This window comes from Engystomops pustulosus, chromosome 6, assembly GCF_040894005.1.
Source record: "Engystomops pustulosus chromosome 6, aEngPut4.maternal, whole genome shotgun sequence".
Classification (NCBI taxonomy): domain Eukaryota; kingdom Metazoa; phylum Chordata; class Amphibia; order Anura; family Leptodactylidae; genus Engystomops; species Engystomops pustulosus.
This window is the reverse complement of record NC_092416.1, coordinates 54581064-54600562: the sequence shown is the minus strand read 5'-3', so window position 1 is coordinate 54600562 and position 19499 is coordinate 54581064. Positions and strand designations below refer to the sequence as shown.

General features: G+C 42.7%; 1 protein-coding gene across 6 annotated transcripts; it reads right to left on the bottom strand.

Annotated features, from left to right (window-relative positions):
- Positions 1–7351: 7351 nt before the first annotated feature.
- On the bottom strand, positions 7352–17798 carry LOC140135100 (membrane-spanning 4-domains subfamily A member 4A-like). Of its 6 annotated transcripts, none has more exons than XM_072156146.1 (8): positions 17672–17798; positions 16755–16898; positions 14892–15060; positions 12250–12378; positions 10381–10437; positions 9180–9353; positions 8885–9004; positions 7352–7659 (listed from the first exon to the last, which is right to left on the bottom strand). In XM_072156146.1, the coding sequence occupies exons 3-8, from the start codon at positions 15054–15056 to the stop codon at positions 7570–7572; spliced, it is 735 nt and encodes a 244-aa protein (XP_072012247.1). In that variant the 5' UTR covers positions 15057–15060; positions 16755–16898; positions 17672–17798; the 3' UTR covers positions 7352–7569. The 6 variants fall into 6 exon arrangements, with proteins under 6 accessions (XP_072012247.1, XP_072012248.1, XP_072012246.1 ...); XM_072156147.1 differs by having other exon boundaries at positions 17677–17798; XM_072156145.1 differs by lacking the exon at positions 16755–16898.
- Positions 17799–19499: the final 1701 nt, after the last annotated feature.

Here is a 19499-nt window from a genome sequence, read left to right as displayed (position 1 = left end):
CAAAGCCATTGCAGACACCGACACTTTATGTAAATGTCCCCCACTGTGTATACTTCAGTTTAATCAAACCCGACTATAAGCTGAGGAACCTTATTTTACCACATAAAAACGGCGGATGCTTAGACTTGAGAATAAGCCTAGGGTGGTAAGTGCAGTCACTACTCTTTAACCCCTTAACGCTCTGTGTCCAATACATCAGATGCAGAGCTCTGGGCTTTACGCTCAGCGTCAGATGCTGAGCTAATGCTGGCTCAGCTGGAGATCCGAGCTAGGCCAGCGTCGGGTTACATGAGGTTTCCGGCTGTAACAGCTTACACAACAGCATAACACCTGTGGTTGGAGTGGGCGCTGATCGTGGGTGTTTAACCCATTGAATGCTGTGGTCAGTGCGACTGCTGTATTTAGACTGCCTTCTAAAGGTCTCTGCCCCACGATCTGCCCCCACCGTCTTCGGGGGGTGCCGATCATTCCTATGGCAGCCTTGAAGTCTGATCAGGACCCCAGGGCTGCCTGCAGGCTGTACCTGTAAGATGGTGTCTATGACGTCATCCTAAAGTCTCAGTTTCAGCCTATGCACGTGCATCGGCAGACATAGCTAATACCCTGCAATACATTAGTATTGCAGAGCATTATCCTGAACAAGAAATCAGATGATTGTTTGTTCATGTTCCATGGTGGAACTAATAAAAAAGTAAAAAAAAATGTAATTCAATAAAAAAATAAATTATTGTATATACTCGCGTATAAGCCGACCCGAGTATAAGTCGAGACCCCTAATTTTACCACCAAAAACTGGGAAAACCTATTGACTCGAGTATAAGCCGAGGGAGGGAAATGCATTGATCACAGACCCCCCCCCCCATTATATAGCCAGCAAGCCCCCAGTAGTATACAGCCAGTCTGCCCCCAGTAGTATACAGCCAGCCTGCCCCCGGTTGTATACAGCCAGCCTGCCCCCAGTAGTATACAGCCAGTCCCCAGTAGTATACAGCCAGCCCCCAGTAGTAACAGCCAGCCTGCCCCCAGTAGAAAACAGCCAGCCCAGCCCCCAGCCTGCCCCCAGTAGTATACAGCCAGCCCAGCCTGCTCCAGTAGTATACAGCCAGCCCAGCCTTCCCCCAGTAGTATGCAGCGAGCCCAGCATTAAAAAAAAAATAAACCTATATATTCACCCTCCAACGGCCCCGATGCTCAGTGCTGCTCCCCCGGTGTTGCGCTGCTCCCCCGATATCAGAGCGGGTCCTCTTATGTCTTCGATAACATCCTGCATGGCGCGGCCATGTTCTTTTTGGCCAGCAGGCGCATAGGATGACGCGGCCGCTGTTGACGCCATACTATGCGCAGGGCGTGAGAAAAACATGGCGGCACCCTGCAGGATGTTACCGAAGACATAAGAAGTCGGAAGACAGAAGAGGACCGCGCTGACATCGGGGGAGCAGCATGGACATTGGGGGAGCAGTGGGGGAGCAATGGGGTGAGTATATAAGTTTTTTTTTTTTTAAGTGCTGGGCTGGCTGCATTGACTCATGTATAAGCCAAGTTGAGAATTTTCAGCACATTTTTTGTGCTGAAAAACTCAGCTTATACACGAGTATATACGGTAATAAATCAATAAAAATGCCCATTAGCTCCATAACATATAAAGAGACATATAATGCACACAAAAAGTCTAAATCATAACACAAACCCCACATATATAGTATCACCGTGTCTGTAACAACCAGTAGAATAACAGTAAAAAATTAAAACCTGTACAATAAACGCGTAAAAAAAAAAATTGCTGAAAAAGCCGCTAAAAATTATGAATATTACCTATTTAATTCCACAAATAATGCAATAAAAAGTGATCAGAAAACATATGTTGCAAATGTTTCATTTTTTTTGTATATAAACTCCAAACTTATCAGCCAATATTTACCACTAAAATGAAGTACAACATGTGAGGGAAAAAAAAATCTAATAATCGATTAGATAGGTAACAGTGTTCAAAAGTTCTAACCATATAAGGCGACGCATCATTAAGGGGTTAATAAAATGTCCAGTAGCCTTCCCTCATCAATTAAATGTCCAGAAACAGCTTCCACTCAACAATAAAATTAACACAGCCCCCACAATTGAGGAAAATCTACCACTGTAATAAACTAAAGTGAATCTAAACATTCTCACCTAACATCTTCTTCATCTTGATCCTTAAGATTTCCTTTAATGAAATGTCCACAGCAGTGACCCCTGTGCCCAATGGAAGGTCCACAGCAGAGCCCCCCCAAAGAAATGTTCACAGCAGTGCCCCTCCATTGAAATGTCCATAGTAGACCCCCGCCATGAAATGTCCCCCAAGAGACAGATGACCTCCATTACTTTGCTTCTTATGGGGGAGGACAGGGGGCTACAATATGAGGGAGGATGGAGGACAGAAGGCCATAATATTAGGGATGATGTAGAAAAGGGGCCACCATATGAGGGAAGATGGAGGGCAGGAAGACACAATGGGGGACATTTACTTAAAGTGTCGGTGTCTGCACTGGCTTTGTTACCGACCTGCTCTGGGAAAGAAGATACACATTTAATACTGTGGAGCTGTGCAGAGACATTTCTGCCGCCGAGACCATTTTCTGTCTCCCGGGACCAAAATCTGTCCCGAGCACCAGAAATGTGTCCAACAGTCCCTGCTAGACCAGTTTTCTTTTGGTCTACTTTCCGCCAGTTTACAGCGCCCAAAAAGGTCTGCGACACATATTAATTGTGTCTGAGTTTCCACTCCGCCAAAGCCACGCCCCTTTACGGAGAAGAGTCGGAGCAGACGGAAAAAGTCATTTTTTCTGGCGCCGCCAGCTAATAAATAGGTCTGAGAGCAGAACATGTGGTGAGAGCGCCACAAAACTGGCGGAAACGCCATAGTAAATGTCCCCCAATATGAGGAGGATGGAAGACAGGTGTCCACAATATGAGGAGGGAGGATAACAGGGGGCTACAATATGAGGGGGCTGGAGCAGCTCTCAAACAGCTGATGGGGCCTATCTCTCCCTCCCTCCTTACAGTGATGGGCTGTGACCGTACCAGGCAGTTCCTGCTCCCTGTATATGGGCTGCCTGCACTGTCCTCATTCACTGCATCCATATGATAATCTAACCTAATTTTATGGATGCAAAATGGAGGAGTGGCAGTCCAGGCAGCCTGTCTTCCCCTGCAGATGCTAGTCCCAGCGCTGAGCTCCTGGCAGCTCCAGCTTCCTTCACTCTGCACATTACACAGACCGGCTGCAGCCTGACACAGCAGGCCAGACCCATACAGCACAGCCCGGGCCTGCAAGCTTGGAAGAAGATGAGATGAGTGCTGGAAAGTGGGGGAAAGAGGCTTGTATATTGTGAGTAGGGGAGGGTGCTTGTACATTGTGAGTGGGGATGGGGGCTTGTATATTGTGAGTGGGGGGAGCTTGTATATTTTGAGTGGGAGCTTGTAAATTGTGAGTGGTGGCTTTTATATTGTGAGTGGGGGAGGGGGCTTGTGAATTGTGAGTGGGGGAAGAGGCAGCTTGTATCCCCAGGCCCCATCCATCCCCAGGCCCCATCCATCTGGTCAAATCCTCTGCGATCATGATTGTTGCGCCGCCACCCTCCCTCACTCACATACATGGGGCGTTCACATACATGTATGGCGTTTTTGGGATGCGTTACATGTTACCATGCTTTTGATTGCTTTGAAAGCATTTTTCATCATTGCTGCTAACACTTCTAGCAATGAATGGTAAATATGTAAAACGCTTGCGTTCAAACGCATGTGTTTAAAAGCACATTCCCAAAACACTATATGTGAACGCACCGTGAGCGGAGGCTGCAGCTGGTCATTTCATTGAGTGGAAGCTGCAGCTGGTGATTTTATTGAGTGGAGGCCGCTGCTGTACTTTTTATTGAGTGGAGGCCGCTGCTGTACTTTTTATTGAGTGGAGTCTGCTGCTGGTAATTTTACTTAGTGGAGGCTGCTGTTGTACTTTTTATCTAGTGGAGGCTGCTGTTGTACTTTTTATTGATTGGGGGTTGCTGCTAGTTATTTTAATGGAGGATGCAGCTGGACATTTGAGTGAGTGGAGGCTGCAGCTGGACATTTGAGTGAGTGGAGGCTGCAGCTGGACATTTGAGTGAGTGGAGGCTGCAGCTGGACATTTGAGTGAGTGGAGGCTGCAGCTGGACATTTGAGTGAGTGGAGGCTGCAGCTGGACATTTGAGTGAGTGGAGGCTGCAGCTGGACATTTGAGTGAGTGGAGGCTGCAGCTGGACATTTTAGTGAGTGGAGGCTGCAGCTGGACTATACATACAGTGCCTACAAGTAGTATTCAACCCCCTGCAGATTTAGCAGGTTTGATAAGAAGCAAATAAGTTAGAACCTTCAAACTTCAAACAAGAGCAGGATTTATTAACAGATGCATAAATCTTACAAACCAAAAAGTTATGTTGCTTAGTTATATTTTAATAAATTTTAAACATAAAAGTATGGGTCAGTTATTATTCAACCCCTGGGTTTAATATTTTGTGGAATAACCCTTGTTTGTAATTACAGCTAATAATTGTCTTTTATAAGACCTGATCAGGCCGGCACAGGTCTCTGGAGTTATCTTGGCCCACTCCTCTATGCAGATATTCTCCAAGTTATCTAGGTTCTTTGGGTGTCTCATGTGGACTTTAATCTTGAGCTCCTTCCACAAGTTTTCAATTGGGTTAAGGTCAGGAGACTGACTAGGCCACTGCAACACCTTGATTTTTTCCCTCTTGAACCAGGCCTTGGTTTTCTTGGCTGTGTGCTTTGGGTCGTTGTCTTGTTGGAAGATGAAATGACGACGCATCTTAAGATCCTTGATGGAGGAGCGGAGGTTCTTGGCCAAAATCTCCAAGTAGGCCGTGCTATCCATCTTCCCATGGATGCGGACCAGATGGCCAGGCCCCTTGGCTGAGAAGCAGCCCCACAGCATGATGCTGCCGCCACCATGCTTGACTGTAGGGATGATATTCTTGGGGTCGTATGCAGTGCCATCCAGTCTCCAAGTGTCACGTGTGTGGTTGGCACCAAAGATCTCGATTTTGGTCTCATCAGACCAGAGAACCCTGAACCAGTCTGTCTTAGAGTCCTCCAAGTGATCATGAGCAAACTGTAAACAAGCCTTGACATGACGCTTTGAAAGTAAAGGTACCTTACGTGCTCGTCTGGAACGGAGACCATTGCGGTGGAGTACGTTACTTATGGTATTGACTGAAACCAATGTCCCCAACTGCCATGAGAACTTCCCGGAGCTCCTTCCTTGTTGTCCTTGGGTTAGCCTTGACTCTTCGGACAAGCCTGGCCTCGGCATGGGAGGAAACTTTCAAAGGCTGTCCCGGCCGTGGAAGGCTAACAGTAGTTCCATAAGCCTTCCACTTCTGGATGATGCTCCCAACAGTGGAGACAGTTAGGCCCAACTCCTTGGAAAGGGTTTTGTACTCCTTGTGACCCTCCACAATCTTGTCTCTAATGGCCTTGGAATGCTCCTTTGTCTTTCCAATGTTGACCATGTATGAGTGCTGTTCACAAGTTTGGGGAGGGTCTTAAATAGACAGAAAAGGCTGGAAAACAGATAATTAATCCAAACATGAGAAGCTCATTGTTCTTTGTGCCTGAACTACTTCTTAATACTTTAGGGGAACCAAACAGAATTCTGGTGGTTTGAGGGGTTGAATAATAATTGACCCATACTTTTATGTTTAAAATGTATTAAAATTTAACTGAGCAACATAACTTTTTGGTTTGTAAGATTTATGCATCTGTTAATAAATCCTGCTCTTGTTTGAAGTTTGAAGGCTCTAACTTATTTGCTTCTTATCAAACCTGCTAAATCTGCAGGGGGTTGAATACTACTTGTAGGCACTGTATATGGTGTAGGAGTATGGTGCTGTGTGTGTATGTCGGTGTATCACCTTTAGCCTCCTCCTCTGGCCCCCTGTCTTCCAGCCTCCTCCTCTGGCCCCCTGTCTTCCAGCCTCCTCATCTGGCCCCCTGTCTTCCAGCCTCCTCCTCAGGCTTCCTGTCCTCCATCCTCCTCCTGTGGCCTCCTGTCCTTCAACCTCCTCCTTTGGCCCCCTGTTCTCCAGCCTCCTCCTGTTTCCTCCTGCCCTCCAGCCTCCTCCTGTCCTCCAGTCTTCTCCTGTGACCTCCTGTCCTCCATCCTCCTCCTGTCCTCCAGACTTCTCCTGGAACCTCCTCCTGTGCCCTCTCGTCCTTTAGCCTTCTCCTGAAGCCCCTTGTCCTCTAGCCTCCTCCTGTGGCCTCCTCTCCTTCAGCCTCCTCCTGGAGCCCCCTGTCCCCTAGCCTCCTCCTGTAGTCCCCTGTCCTCCATCCCTCCTCATATTGTGGCCTCCCTCCCCCATCATATTGGGGCCATCTGTCCTCCACACCCCTCATATTGTGGCCTCCCTCTTCTGAACACTGTGGCCCCTGTCCTCCTCCATCCTTGGAATATTTTGGCCCCTGTCCTCCATCCTCACTTATTGTGGTCTCTCTTCCCTTACTTAAAAAAAACCTTACTTAGCTTTCCATCTTTCACCTAGAGTCCTGTTTCCTCCTCTCCCCAGGGTTCCGAGATGATGAGGAGAAGGGTAGGCGGGGCCATCCGACATAGCTCCTCCTCTTGGACGGACTTGCCGTCTTCTCCTCATAACCTCAGATTCCCGGGTAGTCGAGAAAGCGAGACTACGGGGAAACAATGGAAAGGTGAGTCAAGTTTTTTTCTTTACACAGAGTGTAGGCAGCAGGAGCTACCAGTCTCGGCTCTGCACCTCTAGTGTGTCTGGACATTGAAGAAGAGCAGGGGACATCCTACCTACTGCCTGAGACGGCAGGACAGAGCCCAAACACTGGGACTGTCCTGCCGAATCCAGGACGGTAGGGAGCTATGCTATAACCGTAGTACATAGTATCTAGAGCTCAGAATAGAATCTGATATAATGACCCCTGCATAATAAATTATAGTGCATGTTGCTCCCATGATATTTATAAGGATATTTATAAGGCCCTTAGTAAATAGTATATAGATATGGGTCCACCAATAACTCATTTATGTAAATAAAGACCTCTGAATTCATTGATAAAAAAGTTATACTATGGCTCAGAATACAATAATCAAATCTCTTACCACTGGTGGCTGTCCTGGTGGAGATTATCTTCATCTCCTTTTTCAAGTCAAGCAGCTAAGCTTTCTTTACCCTATGCTTTACACTGCAGCACTGCTTATGCGTGATGACCACACAAACTCATCACAAGTTAAAAGAATGGAAAACTAAATAAATAATATAAATAAATAAATAATAATACGATCAACGGAGCTTCATAAAGGGGAGAGAGTAAAAATTTAATAAAATCCATTATTCATTTCTTTATTTCAATTTAGATTATCACTTGGACTGACACTACAGAATATAATTTGTGTTGGTAATAGTATATTGGTAATAGAATATGTTGTTCAAATAGTGCATTATATCTAGTGCAAATGTCCAGTATTCCTGCAGTGGCCGTATGACAGTGTCTGATGGCTTCATCTCTGCGTCTCTATGATGTCAAGGCTGCTGTAGAAACAAGAGGAGCATCTCTGCTTGTGTCAGATACGTTCAAAGACGTGGTTTGATAGATGACCACAGTCTGGAATAAATCACATTGTTATTGCGCAAGTGAAACACCACATTTGATTGACAACGATATAGTCATCTAAAAGTATACAAGAGTCTATCCATTTATCTCATTAGTTTATTTGAAGTATTTTTGCTTATTGTTCAGTTTAGGGTTGCACAGTTTAGGGTATCCATCTCATTATAAATATTATTTCCTTTTTAATAACTTACATAAAATCTATCCTTATTATTTTATTGGTAGGTACGAAAAAATCCCAACTCCGCCACCCCCGCCAACGATTCCTTTTATTCATACACATGTTTGACAAACATAGAATACATTAAAGGGGTTGTCCAGTTTCATCACATAAATCTTATTGTTTGTGTAATGAAAAGTTACAATTTTACAATATTCTTTCTATATCATTTCCTCCCTGTTTCCTAGATCTGTGCTTGCTGTAATTCATCTGGAAGCTTTATTGTTTATTTTCTTTGCATATAAATTTGTCCATGGTCATGTGATGTCACACAGGTGCACGGCTCGTTATATCCCTGGGTCATGTGATGTCACACAGGTACACCATTCAGTATATCAGAGCTGTGTGTTATAACGAGCCGTGCTCCTGTGTGACATCACATGATCCAGGGACAGATTTCTATCCACTGGAATGAAACAATGAAGCTTCCTATAGAATGACAGCAAGCAGAGATCTAGAAAACCGTAAGAAATTGATACTGAAAGTACATAGGACAATTGTGTAACTTTTCATTATGTAAGCAATGGGGGTCATTTATCTTTAGTCATGACATTTGTGAGTGTCTTTTCTTGTTTTTTTTTCCAGGTTTTGGACCTGTTGGTCTATTTATGGGGATTTTGCGACTTTTTAATAAAAAGTCACACAAATGTCTCAAACTCTTCTGCAACTTCTAAAGTTTTTCCTACTCCTGGTCAGGACTGGAGTTAACTTGCAACTTTTTAACCTTGATTTGCTCCAAAATTGCAACTTTTTCATATGTTCACATCTGGATTTTGATGATATATCAGGTGCAACACTGAAAAATTCTTGCGTAGCTAACTTTGCAAGGCAAGTGGAAAAATCGCACAAATACACCAAATGTGGCAAAAAAAGTTGCAAGAAAAAAAAAATAAAAGAGAAAATTCTATGATAAATGACCCCGATAACATTTATTTGCCGAAACTGGACAATTCCTTTAATCACCTTTTAATAAATGAGATACTAAAATTAGTAACATACCATTTCCTGAAAAGATGATCGGCAGACAGTCTTGCATGCAAACACACATGTCGATATATTAATGCAAAACATCAGAAAAAAAAGCATTAAAAAAAGGATTAAAGTACCAACACAAATAGCCTGAAAGAGAAGAGAAAAATAAAAGAGACAGATATTATAAAATTCTTAAGTGTTACATGATCAAGCACAAAACTACAAACTACATGTCTGAAGGATGTACACACAACCATTGTTTTACAGCTACATCACATTCTCATTCATCTCTATTTAGTGCTACAATGAAAAGAAATCTTACCAGGGGAGAAAAGTCTCCTAAACATTGTGTATCTCCTTTATAATGTGCGCAATATGGTCCAATCAAGAAGCGTGGAACGTGGTAAAATCCTGGGCCAAGATCAATTGCTGAAAGGGATACTCCACAGAATGCAGCTAAAGAGCTGACAATGTTCATCACCAAGCTTGATTTTACCTGGAATACAAAATAATAATAATTCCTTTACATATATATAGCGTACACAGATTACGCAGCACTGCACAGAGTTTGCCAAATCAGTCCCTGTCCCCAATGGGGCTCACAATCTAATCAACCTACCAGTATGTTTTAGAGTGTGGGAGGAAACCGGAGGACTCGGAGGAAACCCACACAAACACAGAGACAATGATGACTTACAGGGGTATGGTTTCTGGTGTAGGATCACCATGACCATTTAATAAACACTCTGCCCCTGATCAATTTAGTGTCAACCCATTCCAAAGCAATGGCCATTCTTTTCTGAATACTCCTACAAGGAGGGTGTAACCTCTGTACATTACATTGTAACGTGCCCTTTCACACAACATAAAAGACTTTGCAAGTGCAACCGCAAAATGTGTACAGGCATTCACTGAAGGCAAAATCCATAGTGACCTTTATAGAATTACCCAATACAAAGTAAAATAGCAGTATAATAACATGGCCAACCAGTTAACTCCTTCATGACCAGCCAATTTTAGGTCTAAATGTGTTTTCATCAGGGATTTTGGGATGCAAAGAACTTCTAGACAAGCTATTTATTGCTGGGGTTAGGAAAAAATTAAATCTTCTGCATGTAAAATGCACTGTGTTTGTGCCATGCAGTATATAGAATTTTATTTTTTTTCCAAAATATTACATTTTTTGGGGACACCACATTTGTTGTGTTTTGTGCCTTGTGCACTATGATGACTGGAGTCCCATCCTCTGCACTTTGTTCATTCCATAAAATCCAGCCAGCGTCTGGTCCGTGATTCTGGGACCTACCAAGTTTATGTGTTTCTAGCCTAAGTCTCCTCAGAGCCATCTCTATGTGCAAGAGGTATAATGTTTAGCTCAACTTTTTAGCAACAGGTCCTGCTGACTTCTTTTTATTCTTATTCCCTTTTTCCCTTTTCTGCAGGAGGTGGCATCAAGAGGCTAGAGGCTCAACTCGGCTCATGGCAAGTGTACCCTTGTCTATAACCAAATATTATTTTTTTACCTTTCCCACTGTAGGTTTCACTGAAGCTTGCACTGACAGTTTTCCGGAGATAATAAACTACAAGAATAAACATAAACTTTTACACAGCAAATAAAGATTAAAAAATGAACAAAAATTTTAGTTTCACAAATGATATGTGGATCATTCTAATTAATAGAGAGTAATAAAATTACACAATAAATCGTTGAGAAAGAGTAAAATAAATTTGGGGAGTAGGGCAGGGGGTCTACAATGTGCATAACGATTCTAGTACAGCATAGTGTGCTCTGAATTTCCCAGTATAGGAAGTGTGCATATGGAAAGCAAATTCCAGACCCCTGACCACCAGGACCTTTCTGTGCACTAAGCAGCAAGACCAAGTGTAGTGTTCACTACAACTCTACCAAATATAGTACAATTTTATTTCTGGCGTAAGTTTCAATAATACTCCCCAGTTCTCATCAATGATTGCAGTAAGCACTGTTAGTATAAATGACAAGTAAAATGTGCCTTTAAATCTACCATCAAATGGAAGCATGGAAAAACCAGGGACACTTACTCATAGATCCAGGCAATGTGAATGTGGTAATGTTCTTATATTTGTCATCCATGTCCTCCTTTCATCTAAATCCAACTTTTTAAATTATGCACCTTAAGGACTTTGGTGGGTGTTTCCAGAGCCCCTCAGCCCCTGCACATTCACAGGCTGTTACAATAAGCAGTACATGCATTTCCTGCTACTGCTAGATGAGACAGGCAGATGGAGGAGGGGAGAGAACAGGGAGTTGGGTGAGACATGCTCTGCTCGTTGTAACAGCCTTTGAATTTGCAGCACTGAGGGTGCTCTGGTAACACCCCAAAGCTCATTGGCATAATTTTATGCATAATTTTAAAGTAAATGAGTAAGAGTAAGTGCCCCTGGTTTATTAATGCGTGATTTTGATGGTAGATTTCCTTTAATAGTGGCTTACTTAAGCTTAGCCTACCTGCAAACCAACGTGTGCATTATCACGAACACAGTACCTGCTACCTGCTCTCAAAAATGTTTGGCTGGGGCAGTCAACTCAAAAGTGGGGCCATTGAAACCATGGCTGTGTCTGTGGGCCTAATGAAATGCATGAAGACATGTGCTAGCTATTGAAACAATGGATGGCACACGGCCTTAAACTACTATATTGGGCAAGGGAAATCAGTGCCTAGGAGTGTGGATATTAATCTGATGGGAGTTCATAAAACATGTCCTCGCATAGAAGCCAACACCAGAGAATGGTACAAAGTAAGAACTGCTGCTATGGAGGACATATCACAGCACTATACTGCTTAAAGGGGATTTCACTTGAACAAGTCATACCCTGTTTAAATGGATGAGGGGCTGCATAAGGGTGCTTCTGTTTCCTTCAACTGTATAGGACTGCTGGTGCTGTACTAGAGTACCATAAACTGACCTCTAACACTGTAAGGGCTCATTCAGACAGGCATTATAGGCGCCGTGATCTGGTCACATGATTTGAGACCAGATCACAGCCCCTAAAGACATCTATGGCTCCTGGTGACTGTGTGGTGACCACACCATCACCAAGCGGGTGCCCTTCTGCCTATGGAGGGAGGAGGGGAGAAGAGCGCTCACCCCTACTCCTTCCGGTCCTGGCTGTCTGTATAAGCCCTTATACTGAATATTGGGGCCCATGTAATTTACTGTGCTAGTGCTCAGGCAGGAAGAAGCAGAGCTGCACAGAGGAGGCAGTACAAGTCTGAAGCAATAATTATATTCCCTCATGCACAGTAGATGTGCTTTGCCCTAATAAAATTGTGCTAAAAGGAAACAAGTACTAAGGAGGACAGCAAGTTAGCATTATAAGAGGGCATTGGCTTTCTATAAATGTATCTTACCAATATTCCAGACCATAAAGGGATACCGCAAAGGATCACTATTCCAGAGTAAAATTTTGTCTTACTGTCGACTATTGTCAGAACTATTCCCATGGATATAAGAAGAATTCCTGAAAATATCTGTGTCGTCTACAAAAATTAGGGAAAAGTGTTTCAGGCATTCATAATATACAGTAATGGTACAAGAGCATGTATATACAATGCCAAAGCATTGTTGTATTTATAGCGCTGTTTCATAGTGCTGCAAAAAATGAAAACAAATGAAATTTATCCAAATTCCAATTACACACTGCGAAGAAAAGGGCAATTCTCAAAAGAAGAGCACAAGGTGGGGGGAGGGATATAGAGAGAGACAACTAAGGTGGGGGGCTACATAATGAGAGGGGGCAACTGTAGAAAAAGAGGATAACAGAAGGGGGCATAAGATAGGTGGAGTACAGAAAGGGAGGCATGGGGATTCCAAAATTGTGTATATGGTAGGAGGGCTTCAGAAAGTGGTGTATAAGGTGGGGGGCTACGCGAAGCAGAAGTTGGGGCTTCAGAAAGGGGGTATATTAAATGGGGCAATAGAGAGGAGGGATTATAAGGAGGTGCTACTATAAGGGGTGTATAATAAGAGATGGTCAAGGAAAAGGGGGAATTATTCTCTTTGGGGCCACTTAAAGGAGAATTATACTATATATGCACACTAGTAGTTAGGGCACTAAATCAGCAGAGCATTGCCTTCCTGCAGCAAAAAAAAAGCAGCATAAAACCTTATCAGAAAGCAGTTAATTTCGGTAACTTTCTAAAGCTTGTGCAACAGCTGAAGATTACATAAAGGGGTTTCAAGGAATGATAAAGAAAATCTACTATCTAAATCCATAATGATAAACCAGGGACATAACTCATAGATCCAGGCACTGTGACAGTGGTAATCTTCTTTTTTTGTTATTCATGGCTTTCTTCCTTTACAATTCAACTTTTAAAATTATACTATCCTAGGGAGCCCCTCCATGCTGCAGCTTCAGGGGTTGTTACTCTCTCTCACCCTCCCCTGCTGCTCCCTCAGTCTTTTCCACTCCCTCTGCCTGATGTAATCTTACTGTAACAGAGAAAGTTTCATCCTATGGTGGGAGGGAGGAAGTGCTCCTTGCACACTGTAATAGATTTTGAATCTGCAGCATTAGCATAATGTTAAAAGTTGATTTTAGAAGGAAAGAGGCCACGGATAAAAAATATAAGACTATTACCCAGTAGCAGTGACGGTTTTGATGGTTAATTTCCTTTAACTGCTTAATCTTGTGATACACAATTTAATGAAGACTGGTGCACACAAACTGGTCAGCTGTTTTTTGCACAGTGTTTTTTAACCTCTGTTTTCTATAAAGTAGTTCCCTATTAATGCTCAGTCCTCATTTAACGATAATCTACCACTGGTTTACACTATAACGCTGCTGGGTAGCTCTCCATACAGCAATAAGCTTATAAAGTACTGTGCTCCTGTAATTTTGTTAAACATTTTCTTTAATCTTTATGTAAATCAGGTGCAAGTGCTCTGCAGGGTGTCACCAAAAACCCATCCACTCTCCAGGGTCTCTGACTCTTATGCATCCTCAGAGCACTTCTCCCCCTTTTTGCTCCCTCTGAAATCTCCTGCCCACCCAGGGAGAGGAGGGAGGCAGGAGAGGGCAGAGGGAGCAGGGATGGGGGGGATAAGTGATCTAGAGATGTGTAAGAGCCGGAGCCCTGGAGACCAGAGGGGCTCTGGTAATGTCCAGCAGAGCACATGCTCTTCATTTACATACAGATTAAAGTAAACTTTAAATTAGTGGAAGATTTTATTTTTATACATTGAGTGAATCTTCACCCTCCCAAAGCCCCAGCACAGCCATCTGCTTTCGGTTCCATGTGATACACAGGGTAAATTAGTTTGGTATTGTTTAATTCACAATTTTATGTATCCTGCTAAGGGTGCAGTCGCACATATCATTTAGAACTGCATTGCAATCCGCTTTCAGGTGGTTTTAGGAGCAATTTTGTTAATTTGTGGAACAAGTTCCCTCTTCAAAATCAAATTAAATTGTTCAGTTCATGTCTTTCACCGTTTAAATTAACAAAACAGCACATGTAACCACCTTCAAACTGATAGTGATACAGTTTAAATTGTGTGTGGACTGTGTCTGCCATTAAAGAAACTGTTTTCCAGTGTGATCCATGGCCTGCCGCTAACATCACTGGCCTCCCCTTCACCATCTGCCCAGGGATCTGTTACCACACACACACCAGGAGTGTCCAGGGGGCGTCGACAAGGCTTGTTCTTGTGTACCAAGCCACATGACATATACTGGCCCTCGCCCGCAACTACAGCCAGCCATTCCAGTCCCTGAGAATCCAGCTGCCCCCACACTGCAGTCAGGCATTGGTGGGGTAACGTTGCACGTGCAATCTGCTGATCAATGTGGAGCCAGGGTATCAGACTCTGACCAATCTCTAAATAACAAACTTTTCCAAGATTAATTATTATTTAATATTTAATAGCCTGCAGATAGGAAAACAAGTGCTGGCTGCTGGATGATCTGCACTTCTGGAGAGACTAATCACATTCACTGCCTGTTCATCAATGCTCACAACTTTATGAAAGGGACTAAAAAGAGACTTACCCCCAGGACTTCAGGTTCCCCACGGTAAAATACAACCACTGGTTTGGGCAAGCCGGCTGGGGCACTGTATGGCTGTGCTTCTTCAGGTCCATTTTCTTGATCATTTTGTGGTCTCACTTTAGAAATAATAACAAATCCCCCTGCATCTTCTACCATGGAAGACATGGCCCTTAAAATACAAAAACAACAGACAGAATAATGACATTTTATTAGAGATGGGGGAATATTTCAAAAATTAAATTTGCCGACTTTGACAAATTTTCTGTCAAAATTAGATTTGACCCCAATCGAATTGTGGCGAATCACGTTAAAAACAGCTTTTTTCTGGCTGCAGAGAGCCTGTAGGGTGTGGTATAGCGTTGTGCCATGCTTAAATAAGACCGACAAAGAGGGCAGCGGTGAGGGTTTTGTGGCCTGAGCCCTCTCAATACAAGGGCGGTGTTTACTGCATATTGCAGCAAACATTTCTATAGATTATAAAATACTTTTTGTGCCCAAACTATCGGTTTGTGTCCCTAAACAAAATATGTCCTGGGGTCAGTGGTAAAGAGATGAGAGGGAGGTGTGAGGAGTTCATTTCGTCCGGGATCAAGTGGTAGTTTTCCTTTAAGGTATACCAGGCCACAGTAGATCAGACTTAAGACAGATTAGGACAGAGGAAATCATGCTCACAACAGACCAGGACAGAGGTAATAAGGCTCAAGACCGAACGTGCTTTCACACATGGCGTTTTTTACATGCGTTTTTAAGCCCATCCCAAAAAAGCATGATTTTTTTTTACATGTTACCATGCATTTGACTGATTTGAAAGTGTTTTACTTCAATGTTGAAGTGTAAACAACTGTGTCCCAATGTTAACGCAGCTGCTTACACTTCCAGCAATAATGAAAATGCTTTCAAACCAGCCTAAAAGGGTGATGGCACACATGGCATTTTGAACCCGGTTTTAGTCCATTTCTAGTCATTTGTTTTCAGTCCGTTACAAAACGCATGCGTTTTAAAAGCGTATGCGTTTTTGAAAACGCATGTGGTTTTTGGAAAACGCGTCTGTTTTTAATTAAGATAATTGGGAAAACCGGTCAAAAACTGACGTGTTTTAAAAAATGCATGACTATAAACGGACTAAAAGCGTTTCAAAGCGCCATGTGCCACCCTCCTAACGCATAGTAACATCTAAAACCGCATGTATTTTAGATGAATGCATTTCTGTGAACGCACCTACAAAGATAGCTTATTGTGGGAAAGGGAGTTCCTTAATTAGTGGATGTAAATGACATTCAAATTATTGTAAAAACATTGGGGCTCATTTACTAAAGGTCACAGATCGTCGGACTGTTCGCTGTTTTCAGAATGCAAAATGACTTCCTGACCATGGCAGGAGATGTTTTCAGCTGTTGCCTCAACTAGTTGTATGAACTAATTTTTTTTATTAAAAGGGGAAAAAGAAAATTTTTATCATTAAAAACATTTTTAAAAAGTAGCATCTGGATATCCACAAGATGTAAGCATGGCAGCCTTTAACCCTTTAACGTGCTATTACATCACGGGACGTCTGCGTTTGTATGGAGAAGGCTCATGGGCTGAGCCCTCTCCATAGCCTGTAAGCCTTTGCTGCATATCGCGCAACAGCGCAAATGCGTTTTTTCACCAATTTCACTGCATTTAGAATTTTTTTCCTGCTTCCCAGTACACGGCATGGACGAATAAATACCATCACCATGAAGTGCAATATGTTACGCAGAATACAAGCCATCACACACAAAGGAAAAAAAGTAGAAACAATAACAGTACATGAATAAAAGTTGCAAAAAATGTTTTCCTATTAATAAAAACAATTCCCCTTAATGGGGCAGATTTACTTACCCGGTCCATTCGCCATCCAGTTGCGTGTTCCCTGCGGTAGATTCGGGTCCGGCTGGGATTCACTAAGGCAGTTCCTCCGACGTCCACCAGGTGTCGCTCCTGCGCTGAAGAGCATCGGAACGCACTGGAGTTCACCAAGCCATCCTGGATGAAGGTAAGCGTGAGCGACACTTTCTTTTTTAAATGTGGCGTTTTTTCGAATCCCGGGGCAATACAGAGAAAATCGGCGCAAAACGGAAACATTCGGTTAACCCCTCGCAAAAACGTAAATTGGCCCCTTAGTAAATGACCCCCAATGTGTTATTGCTGGGAGTCTGACAACTGATATCACCAGGGATAATAGAAACCCAAGTCCATTTATCAGGGCTTCTAAGCCAGAAAACTTGAAGTTGGAAATCATCAATAATTATACTTAGTTGTTGAAGGTAACACAAAGTAGTGAATAAAACAGGGGCACTATCGTAGCTCCTTACGTATCTTCAGAGATGCAAAAATGTGATTATAAACGACCATATAATCAGTCTGACATGTTTAGCCAAAGTAGGGTAGACGTAGGAGCAGGGGGTAAAGCAAGACGACAGCCGTTTCATGCCGTCCGGCGCTTTCTCTAGCCAGACGGCGCGAAACTTCTGTCGCCTTGTTTTTCCCCCTGCTCCTACCTCTACCCCACTTTGGCTAAACATGTCGGAGTGATTTTACTACTTCTGATTATACTTATACTTAGTTGTGTTGCAGTTTCTCGGTTTCTACACTCCCTGCTTGCGTCACATGGATGATGAAATTGTAGTTCATATCTAGCAGTTCTCCCAGCCATGAAGCGGATACACTAGCCTCTTCCTTGTTTAGACATAACTCTGAGCACAGCTAAATTAACTCTGAAAACTTGTGTGCTTGTTGTTTTCTATGTAGTACGGTACCTTACAGTGTATCTGTCAGAGATCCAGTCTGTTCAGCTTCTCGAAACCTTGTGTTGTGTCTGAAGACTGATCTAGTGATCTGCTCTCTGTTGCTTCATGTGAGATTGTTTACAGACCTGGCTCAGTGATCACGTCACTTCTAGTAGAGAGGAGTGGCTATGTTTTGTTATCTAGGAGTTGTGCCAGGTCAAATCTAGTCAATTGTCTCCCATACATATAGAAGCTTTTATTACAGTATTTTCTGGCTACGTTTTACATTTTTTACAGATACAAAACTTATGAAGAAGACCCATATATAACACCACAGATCAGCCCTTCTAACAACACCCTTTCCAAAAGCTATATCCGATTATACCAATATAAAGAGATAGAAATAAAAATATATAGATTTCTTATCTGACCGGAGCTCCAGATGTTCACAGAGGTTTTTCCTCCAAACGTTCACAATAATTGTTCTTGTTTGTCCTCCGTTCTGCTCACAGCACAAATCCACAGATTCTCCAGATAAGCGTAGCCCACTGTTCAGACCCACGTGGATGCAGTTTTCGTTCCTCCTATTGAAGAAACACGCACGTCAATCGTGTAGAATGTCTTCATAAAATACTTTAATAAAATTGAATACTACTCACAAACGTTTAGTAAAAATGCGCATATCTAGAAAGGACACCAGCCTCACACACCGCCTGGGTTTCGCCGACACAGCTTCTTCCGGGGCGTCATCGGCGAAACCCAGGGTCGGGCGGTCGTGTGAGGCTGGTGTCCTTTCTATAGATATGCGCATTTTTACTAGCCGTTTGTGAGTAGTATTCAATTTTATTAAAGTATTTTATGAAGACATTCTACATGATTGGAGTGCGTGTTTCTTCTAGTGGTCCGCTGTGGTGAACGATGGTAACAATAGGAGGAACGTAAACTGCATCCATGTGGGTCTGAACAGTGGGCTACTCTTATCTGGAGAATCTGTGGATTTGTGCTGTGAGCAGAACGGAGGACAAACGAGAACAATTATTGTGAACGTTTGGAGTCAAAACCTCTGTGAATGTCTGGAGCTCCGGTCAGATAAGAAATCTATATATTTTTATTTCTATCTCTTTTTATATTTTAACATTGGGACTTCTGGATCAGTCATGGACCGCTGTTTTAGCTCCGAGAGGGTTAAAGTTAAGAGTGCAGCACTATACCCAGAGAGTTATCCGATTATACCGGTTGTCTCATGAAACAACCATTGTCTGTGTGCCCCAAACTCAGGATCAACTCTAAGAAACAGAATCTGAATTGAAGTTATTCTGCAGTTCGTTCACTTAGGTTTAGAAGATGGTGAATTTCATCCGACTCATTTTATTCGTCAGTCTGAACAGTGCTCTAGTGGCTGGACTGCCGATTGAAACCATCTCGCCCTGCTCTCTGCAAACCTTTCTCTGTACCAGCAAGGGTTAACATGCTCACACTACAGAACAAAAAACAAAACCTGATCTAATGTATCAAAAGTATCAAATGTATCTTTATTAACACATATAATTCATCAATATTCAAACAATGGAAATAAGGCACAAGATAAAGAAAGAATTACAAATCGGGCTCAGATGTCAAGGGCCTGATATAGGAAACCTAGTAACCCCTTATAAAAAAAAGGGACAAGCCTCAGCATGAAAAAAGTAATCTATAAAAATGTACAATAGTAAATTTATACATATAATATACAAAAAGTAATTAATGATAAAAAAATAAATATATAGAGTGAGGAATAACAATATATATAGTGATGCAATTCCAGTTACAACTTACAGAACTATAATACTACATTGATAATGTTTGGATATAGTGTAAT